At 34.9% G+C, this 9,977-nt stretch overlaps 1 protein-coding gene across 1 annotated transcript; it reads right to left on the bottom strand.

Annotated features, from left to right (window-relative positions):
- Nucleotides 1-3,045: 3,045 nt before the first annotated feature.
- Nucleotides 3,046-7,195, bottom strand: LOC120346105 (sulfotransferase 1B1-like). The gene is made up of 7 exons (XM_039415756.2): nucleotides 6,335-7,195; nucleotides 5,824-5,937; nucleotides 5,606-5,715; nucleotides 5,391-5,523; nucleotides 4,087-4,202; nucleotides 3,724-3,895; nucleotides 3,046-3,329 (listed from the first exon to the last, which is right to left on the bottom strand). Exons 1-7 carry the CDS (start codon nucleotides 6,564-6,566, stop codon nucleotides 3,217-3,219), a joined length of 990 nt encoding a protein of 329 aa, XP_039271690.2. The 5' UTR covers nucleotides 6,567-7,195; the 3' UTR covers nucleotides 3,046-3,216.
- Nucleotides 7,196-9,977: the final 2,782 nt, after the last annotated feature.

The following is a 9,977-nucleotide window of genomic DNA, read 5'->3' as shown; positions in this document are numbered from 1 at the left end:
GACGTTGTAAAACCTTGCTTTCTGTATTCGGATCTATAGGTACTTGTGCAAACAATTCTTTTCGCAAATGAAGTTTGTCTCGCGGCTGATAATTGCGAAGGTTATGTTCAGCTAACATCTACAAATTACAAGCCAAATATTTAAACTCTGAGTGAGATAAAGCAAGGACAAAGATGCTATTGTGACCATTTTTTCTTTTATGTATAACAAATAACAATGATTTGCCGTGACATTTACATTGAAACAAATAATTTGTGTGCAAATCATCAAACAAATAGTGCAAACTATCCAAGCAATTTTACACCAATCTGGTCTGATTATACAACGAAATTTTTCATCAGCACGCAAGCGTTTATTTTAACATTGAATTTTACAAATTGTGGAATTTTACTAACAACGGAACGAAACCGCCGCCGACCTCAGCGGCTGTGCAACCAAATACCTATTACAAAATGCTGACAATTCAGGTCATATGTGACGTCACAATTATCTGAATCCGGCACAATCTGCGTTCGTGTGACATATCCGATAGCTCTAATGGAAATTCCATTTCGTAATATCTAAAAACTCGAGGATTTGTAGCAGGGATTCACTAAATTCAATAATCCCTGGCATTTAAGCACTTTTCAACGTTTCTCCCTGACGCAAATTTAACCCCTAAAATCCTGGACATGTGGGTGCAAATGTATGTGAATACGAGTACGAATATGCTGGATGAAATTTTACTGGTGCTAAGAGCGAAATATTTCTGTATTTCTCCCATAAAACATTTCTTCTCTTATCAAATTTTGCGACATCCAAATATCGATATATATATTCAATACTGTTTAGTTAGTATATATATATCTTTTTTTAATAATGAGTAAAAATTCAAACAGTTTGGTGAGCAACTGCGGGCAAATATTCCTGATTTGTGTGTCACTGAATTCTCTAAAATGCCTGATCATGATTATTTGTTCACCTATCCACGAACAGCAACGTATTGTTGTTGCTGAGGTTGTGAAAAACACACACGTATAAACAAGGTATGACACGATAAAATAATCCGATTAGCTATTCGCAATATTTTGAACGCACGTCATTTTAAAATTTGATGGATAATTCTTTTCTATTTCGACAACAGTTTTCATATTCACGTGTTTTTGAAATAGCCAAATTTCGATTCAACCTGCATATTCACGAAATCAACTGGGGTGTAGTAAAATTGAATTGGCTTTTGCAAAATCTGAAAGATCTCTATATATATCCATTTAAGAAACATAGTAGCTTCGTACATATCGGTTACAACATTTGAAAAACCCCGTTTGAAGCAAATTCCTAAATATTTCTGATGTTGTCAAACAAGCTCTTAACTCTTATCGTTGAACGCGTCCAAAATAAAATGCCTGCTGATATACAATCCACTGAAAATATCACAAAATTTCCCGCTTTCGCATTAGGCATGTTGTAAAAAATCAAAATTTTCCATTTGGAATGTCCTGACAAAAATTGAGCGTTTATATGATCGCGGCTCACTATTTAAAAATATTTTTCAATCAAGGCTATATGTTCACCTGCAAAAAAAATGTTATTGCCCATACTCGTCTAATTATGAAATATGCTTAGGAGATTTAGAAGAGTAAGATATAGATAGGTACCAGATATATATATAGTAGTAACTAACCAATAACATAATAAACCTGGTTGACCTAAGAAACAGAACTTACGTCACCAGCGGTCAATTTAAAAACATCAGTTACTGGTAGGGTTACCATATTTTTTTTACTTCAAGGTGGGACGCCTCCAAAGACACGACCCCTTAGCTGTGATCCTGAAACATTACAGTTTCCGATTTCACTATACATAGGCCTACATTTAAAGCCATCCCGGCTGTCTTCGTTGATCATATTGTCATCGAGAGTTCATGCGCTTATTCTCTGTTTAAATATCGGGTTCAGTTCGAGAAATAGAAAGAAATATAGACGTTAATGATATAAATGATCCGAATTTAAATTTTTTATACACAGCAAAGGGAATAAAGAATAATGAAATAGTCTGCCGTTTTCAAGCATTGAGAATTTACTTATTCGCCCAAGCATGCTTTTCTGTAGATAACACCTTCAAAAAGACGTTGTCCAATGCTACATTCACGTGAACGTCCGAACCTTCAACTTTTGGCTGACTTGTCGGGACGGAGGGACAAGACGCTAAAAAGCGGGACTGTTCCGTCTAAAGCGGGTCGTATGGTTACCTGGTTACGATATCCCGCGGTGGCGAGAAAAAGCTTGAGCCGGGGTACGAGTTCAGTCGGGAAACTTCATAATCGCCAACACCAATCGACCAAACTTTGGGCGCGCATTGCACCGCGCATCCGATGGCCATAGCTAACCGCCTTGAGAATGATGAGAAGGCAGTAGGCAGACGTTTAAGGTAGTCGAGCTAGTAAGGGCCAGCGGATACAGTAGAGTGTAGACTTTAGTCAAGATTTAAAATCCAGGTGTGCAGGGTGTGTCTTAGCTCACACATAAACAAGCTAAATATATGGCTATATGCTAAACCGACCTATTAAAATCAGAGCTGAAAATCCGAGTTTGGCATTCTTGCTGATATTGAAGTCAGGTGAGACCCGAACCGAAGTCGAATTTCCAAACAAGTCGGAGTCCGGGGCGAAATTTTTAACTCCAAGAAGTCCGTATGGGTATTTTAGATGTCCAATAGTAGTGACGGGATTCTGAATTGAGGATATAGGCTGAAACAATTTTATTGTTAACGCAAATCGTTTTTGTTTTGAATAGCGCGGAAGTGTAATATTTGGAGTGAATGAATTTTTATTCCGAAAATTGTTTCTGTATCCTACATCGTGTGTAAACATATTATAACTTCAGGGCTAGCGACAATCTACTCAATGCGCTCGTTGTTTGATAGGTCCAAGTTCATTATTTTGTTGTAATGAACGAAGAAGGTTAATAAATTATAAGCATTGTCGTATCGTATCTCCAAAGTATGCAAATACCAACACGATATTCCCGAATAAAATCATACTATATAAAAATGAACTATAATGAACATGGTATTGCAACACAAGAATTTATTTGATATTATTTTGTTTTTTATTTTTACAATGTTGCTCAATTCTAATAAAACGAGTATTTACCATGTAATGAGAACGAGAACAAATTTCAAAATGCAATGTCAAAATTAGACATGTTTGTCTGCAAGCTTAGATGTTCACTACGTCTATAGCACATAGGTGAAATTTATGTCTGTATCACCGAGTTTTTTCTCAATGATACTATCCATCAACTCAGACTGAGCTACCGTGAAAGAATCCTTCCACGAACCAACTTGACCTGAAAAGAAAAGAATTGTTATTCAGTTTAGCTTGTAAAATTATAATATGCAATGGATACTTGAGCATAAGTCCAAGATGTATTTTGACGTTTCTGGAAAATTCGCCGCAAGTGCATTTATATGTCAATCAAGTATTTGTGATAAAAACAGTTAGGTAGGGTTAGGGTATGCTCTTAATAACGAATCTTTTTTGAATAAAAATTAACTTCAAAAACCTGAATGTTTTTATCACAAATACTTGTTTTACGGCAAAATGCTCTCGCGGCGATTTTTCATGTGAGGCGAAATTTCCTGCGACGACATTTCCTACGGCGAATTTTCCCAGAACCGTACTTAGATATATAATACAAATAGTGTAATCAGGTTTATTAAACCGCAAATTTAACATTTTACCTTTTCTCATCATATTCAATGATTTGTGTACTTGGGCTGAATCAACAGCGCCAGCATCAGCAGCTTTTTTCATTGAATCAAATGAAGTCGATTGAGCAATCGACGATACCCTTTCATTGTTCAATTCAACTTCTAAGAAATTTGCTAATCGACGAATTTCTTTTTGTGGATCCTAGAAAAAATATACTAACAAGGTAAAGAAACAGTCCAGACCCAATTCGTAATCATAGCTGGAATGCGAAGATGCATGTTTTGTTTGCATCATATGACTGTTTAGACATCCAAATTTCAAAATTAAACATTCTGAAGACTCGCGGAAAGCGCATATCAGAAAAATGTGTCAACGAAAAAGTAACCACAAACCCGTTTCATATCTTCAAACACCAGAAACAAAATATTATCTTCATCTTTGTGTTTGTTCCAACCAAGTAAAAAGTCTGGATACCATTGACCTGGTTTTGTTATCATGGGATGCTTTCCTAAATATTAAAACATCATGTGAAGGCATAAGCTTTGTTTATATGACGAAGGTAGATCTCCATTACAAATTGTCCCAGGACTGCTTATGCTTATAAACATTGATGTATATCTTTAAGGATTGGTTGATTAGTTTCATATATAACCTAAATTGAAAAACTAGTTTGACATATATATATAATCAATTTTCGAGTGTGTAAAAGATTTTGTATGTGCTATATACTGTTTAATAATAGTAGCCTATATGTCATTATAAACAAAACCACAATACGTAGTACAATACTAAATGAACGACTGGTCACATTTCTTGTTTTACCAGCAATCGAATGATATTTCTATCGATTGAGTTCAACTGTACGTAAATGATTTTACAAAGTTTTCGTTATTGTAATGGTATTGGAAATATATAATATGCTTTTCTGAATTACATAAAATATATATCGTCTAGCTAATAACCGAATTGCGTAAGTCATTTTTAGCAGTTTTGAGAAAAACGTAAAAAACTTCCTATTGAAATTGTTATGCCATTGAGTCAATAATTTGCCATTGTTCAATTTTTTGATCGCAGCCGGATTTAAGTTAATTTGTATGACGCAGTTAAGTGACGTCATAATGGCGCACTGTGACTTAGGCAGAAATGTGTCTATGACTTGGGGACATACGCAATTTTGCAACTTTACTATATGCACCAGTCCTGGAAACTAAACATTCCAAAAACGAATGTAATTTTCAGTATCTACAATGTCTAATCCCAAAAATAGCTAATCAGTTTCAATTACATATATTTTTATGTTTAAAAATATATATTTCAATAATATAACACGTTCTGCACACCCACCGAAATAAGACTAAGATTAAATATAAAGAATAAAACAGCAATGCACCCAATATAAAAGCCAACCAAGGTGAATTGGACTCGGACAGTGAATATCACAAGTGCACGTCTTCCTATACTGTAGTATATATTCAAATTAATACGCGCTAAGATAGAATCCGAGATGCAAAAACTCGAAAATACTTCGCCGAGGTTATTTTGCCTTTGTGACGTCACAATAGTCCTGCATTACATAAATACCTATTTTATAAAAAACTCAAAATCGCCAAAAATGACTTACGCAATTCGTTCATTAGCGTGACGATATTGTATTATTGTTTTTTTGTTTGTAGTAGATTTTTATGCGGAAAAATACCCTGAACGTAGTCCGATAGAAATTGATTCCAATCGCTGCTTATTTCATCACGCAATCCATCAAAATGACGATTTTTCGTAAAATGAAACCAAGAAACTGCCTGGTCTTTGGGATTTCTAACGAGGACAACGACCTTCGAAGATAAATGTATATGTGTGTTAGATAAAATTTAAAACGCTACGAGATTGTATTCTGTTCATGTGAAAAATTTATACCTTTCCGTTTTTCTTTTTCAATTTTTCATAATTCACCAATTCTTCCGGAAGATGAGTCAAAAGAACTCGGCGAGGTAGCGGAATGTGCTCGAGAAGATCAAGTTTCTCCGCTAAATGATACGTAATTTATATATAAAATGTGTGCATCAAATTGAAAAGTGAATGAATAGAAAGGTAAGTAATATTAGTTATGATAGACTAATCATTTTATTACTTACGACGCCAGATTTCCAAAGCCGTCAAAGGAGGTGGAAGTGCTTTGGACAACGCTGAAAATCTTTCATTGTCGCCATATAATATTTGCCGAATTACTTCGGCTGTCCAATTAGTTCCTGAAATGTTTTCACGAGATGAAGTCGAGTTATATTTTTGAATACAAAGCTAATTTGAAAAGAAAAATTTAAACAGTTTCTTGACGATATAATACGACCATTTTCTGCAGTAAACTATTCCAATGATTATTTTTGTAATTTGTAAATACAGTCAATATATAACTATAGAAAATACGCTTCTGCGGGTCACGGAAACGTTCTAAAAAACTGGACTACAGGCCGCAACAGTATCGAAACTGCTTTTTATGGAAAAGCGATCTATTTTAAACTTTACTACTTATCAATAGAAACACACAAATATAAACGATGTGGAATTTATAAAAAAAAAAAGAGAATCAGAGTATATTCACAACACTCGCATATTTTCGAAAGCGGTAAACTTTGATTTGAAGCTTACCTGTTTTTGGATACGATGCTAAAAGAATAGTATTTTCTTCGAATTCATAATTTTCAAATGCTCTTCTTGCGGTCTCGGCTTGGAAGAATGGAATGAATCTGTAACCTTTCCACTCGCTACATTTCATAGACTTAAAATCGAATGATTGTCCCATCATTTCCTTCATCGTTGCTACCAATTGTTGAGCTATAGGTTTTTTCTCGTCGGGAAGGGAAGCTACAAACTGCTCCATTGTTAATATTTGCCCTAATTTTATTCAACTATTTACACGTTTCTGTATAGTATACATTAAAGAGCTCTCAACCCGCAAAATCACATACACAAGTTATAAATTGATGACGATTCTCGACAAGAGGAACCAGATACAAAACAATTTACCGAGATGAAATTATATCATGTCCCATTAAAAAACAGCAGATATAAAAATCAAATAAGGAAATAGTAAAACCATAGAGCTTGGAAATTTGAAGCAGAGAATTCGAATTAAGTATTGAACTGAACAGTATAATATTTTTGAAAATTATGCCCCAGTACTGCTCTTATCGGATTCGTAAATGACCAAAATTTGTTATCGGATGAGCTTCATGTATATATGCCAGAAGTTATAGATTGGCCATTTCATTACTTTTGTGTATTTTTAAATATTCGCTTTCAAATTTGTAAATCAAATCCGATATTGACATTGTCATAATATTGTCGACTAACGGCACCATTAAAATTATACAGCACTCGTTATGGCTGTATTTAAAATAAATTTGAACTAACAATAAGGTACAAGAAACTTTAAAACATCTATGAATGAATTGATTGTTGAAATAATAAAGAATATAAAATTAGCATTATTACACAGTATAAATTTCTGCACTGGAATATCAAACGCTGTGACTCAGTAACCCTGAAATAAACTTAATTTCATTAATTCTACCTACTATATGATGACTTATAACAACTAACCGCTCAATAAAATGCCAACAACTTATTTTGAAGAGGAAGACTCACAATTAGAATATATGTCGACACTATACTTTGCTTACAACGTGAAGAGTATCCTTCTTTTTGCTTAGTCATTTGAAATATTGACTTTACGGTCGAATAGCATTATAGTATCTTGTTTGTTCAGACGTGATTCGCGTATCAATATCCCTTATATACATGGTCCACGACAACTTTTTTATGAATTACAAATATGAGAATTGCGAGCGCAGACCTTTCAATCACAGTGCGATATATACAATTTAGAAAAAGAGACGTATACATATATATATGTATATCCCAATTGCCATCCAAGACATTTGTACCGATGATTGAATTTCAACAAAATGTCAGAATTGTACCAATTTTTCGCTTAAATGTTGGTCTTCTGATGCAGATATGACTTAACATTTACTGTATATTGCGACTGATTGCCACCAGGTATATTCATGTCGAAGATAAGCGAAGCACAGTCGGTGTATAGCAAAACGATTTAATTTGCCGACGTTTCGAATTTATATTCAGAAAAACTTCATCAGGGCATGCTATGAAGAGTATACTATCGTATATATAGAGAGCAAAAAATAAAAGGTAAAAATTAACACGGCGTGAAAAAAATGACAATATGATAATAGCGAGTGAACTGGCTCGAATTCAGACAAATATGCGACTATCTAAACAATGACTTATACATATGCGGGAACAATGTAGTTTCTTTATCGTTCATTGAATTTTTCTCTTCGTTAATGTGATATGATTCGAGAAATAGTCTTTTCCTGTAGTGAATTTCATTCTCTGATATCCTGCTGTTTTCCCAATCAATGCCGTGATTTGTAGAAAGGGCATGTTTTGAGAGGGCCGATTTTTCGTATTTCTTTTAATTTACATGTCGCTGATGTTCTTTTTTCCGAGTTTCGAGACCTCGTTTCGTTCCTCCAATGTAAATAGAGGAACAATCAACGCCGTTTTTCTTGTTGACCTGGCGCTAAGAGTAACCCGGAAACGTTTAAAAAACGACATCACGCTTAAGGAGAGGACCAAACTTTCAATCGACTAAATTTGCGAAGCTCTAGCAATTTGTTTAAGCGCGGCCAATTTAAGTTTTATAGGGGAACACTATCAACAAATTTTCGGAACAGCCGTGCATGGGTTCGCCTGTCTCGGTCGTGGTGGCCAATATGGTTATGGAGGACGTAGAAGAAAGAGCCTTAAAGTCCTTCCCTAATAGCCCGAGAATTTGGGAAAGGTATGTTGACGATTCCTTCAACATTATCAAAGAAGAATTCTGCAATGTGTTCAATGACCACACAAATACAACAAACCCAGTATATAATTTACAATAGAAAAAGACCTGAATAGAACTATCGCCTTCTTAGATGTACAAATACATAGAGAAGAATACGGGAAGTTAACGACCGATATATTTAGGAAAAAGACCCATACAAATCGCTATCTGAATTTTATTTCCAACCACCCGGTAGGCCACAAACGTTCCGTTATCAGTATATCAGTTAGCCTTATTAATCGCGCCAAAACTCTAATACCAGATGAAAGAAAACAAAAGCAAGAAATCAACTTCATTAAAAAGATCTTAAGACAAAATGGATATCCAATGAAAATGTATAAAAATCAGAGCAACCTTCAAGACACGAATGAAAAACTGAAACCGATCGCGCCCACTACCATCCCATATGTTTGAGGACTTAGTGTAAAATAATAGTAATGAAAAACAGCTAAGACCGATGACAAAGGAGAGCGTGGTCTGTTTGGAAAATACGACTTGCCAACTGCTGGTGTTGAAGAATGAAGCATTAACCTAGGAGTTCCAAGTTGCCTGCTATTAGGAAATATGCGGCCAGTGAAGTTCAAATTGGAAAATGTTGGTTGCTCAAGCCAATTGGTAGGAGTGATTCAACTATTTGTTAGGAGTCATCAGCACCAACTTGTATTGTGGTTTATTCCACTTGCGATAACAGAGGCTGAGAGAAGATGGTTCGAAGAAATGGCGACAACCTGGGAACGATTAAGAGCGTTTTATATCAATATCAGATGTATACCTGTGGCACGCAGTAATATCGCAGCGATAGAGGATGTGGTTGAGGTATACCAATTCATAGTACATCTGTTTTGGGCAACTGCAAAAACTAGCCCATTGGCGAATTCGAAACAATAAATTAGACAATGCTAGACATATTTCCAACACCCAGGTCTTACGACTATATATGAAGACTTGGAAGAATTAGATATATTTAGACATGTAATACATATGTTATTAGCAACTTCATTAAACACGTGGTTTTAACATTTCACCTTTCCTCATCATATTCAATGATCTTACAAGGCCGTGTTTCTAAAGCGATCAAAGCGGGTGGAAGTCCCTTGGACACCGCGGCAAGTCTTCCATTTTCACCATATAATATTTGACAAATAATTTCGGCTGTCCAATTCGTTCTTAAAATGTTTTTGCAAAATGAATTTATGTGCGATATATTCTTTTTTACCAAAACTAATCCTAAATTGAAGATTTCAACAGTCTCTCAACGATATGATACGACCGTTTTCTGCAATATGTAAATCCTTCCAGATCATGCATTTTGTAATTTGTAAAATGAGTTTATACAGTTAATAACTACACAAAAGTGAGCTACTGCGCCAAAATCTGAAAATAAAG

The sequence above is a fragment of the Styela clava genome, chromosome 8 (assembly GCF_964204865.1).
Source record: "Styela clava chromosome 8, kaStyClav1.hap1.2, whole genome shotgun sequence".
Classification (NCBI taxonomy): Eukaryota; Metazoa; Chordata; class Ascidiacea; order Stolidobranchia; family Styelidae; genus Styela; species Styela clava.
The sequence above is the reverse complement of the archived record's forward strand: the minus strand, read 5'-3'. Positions and strand labels throughout refer to the sequence as shown.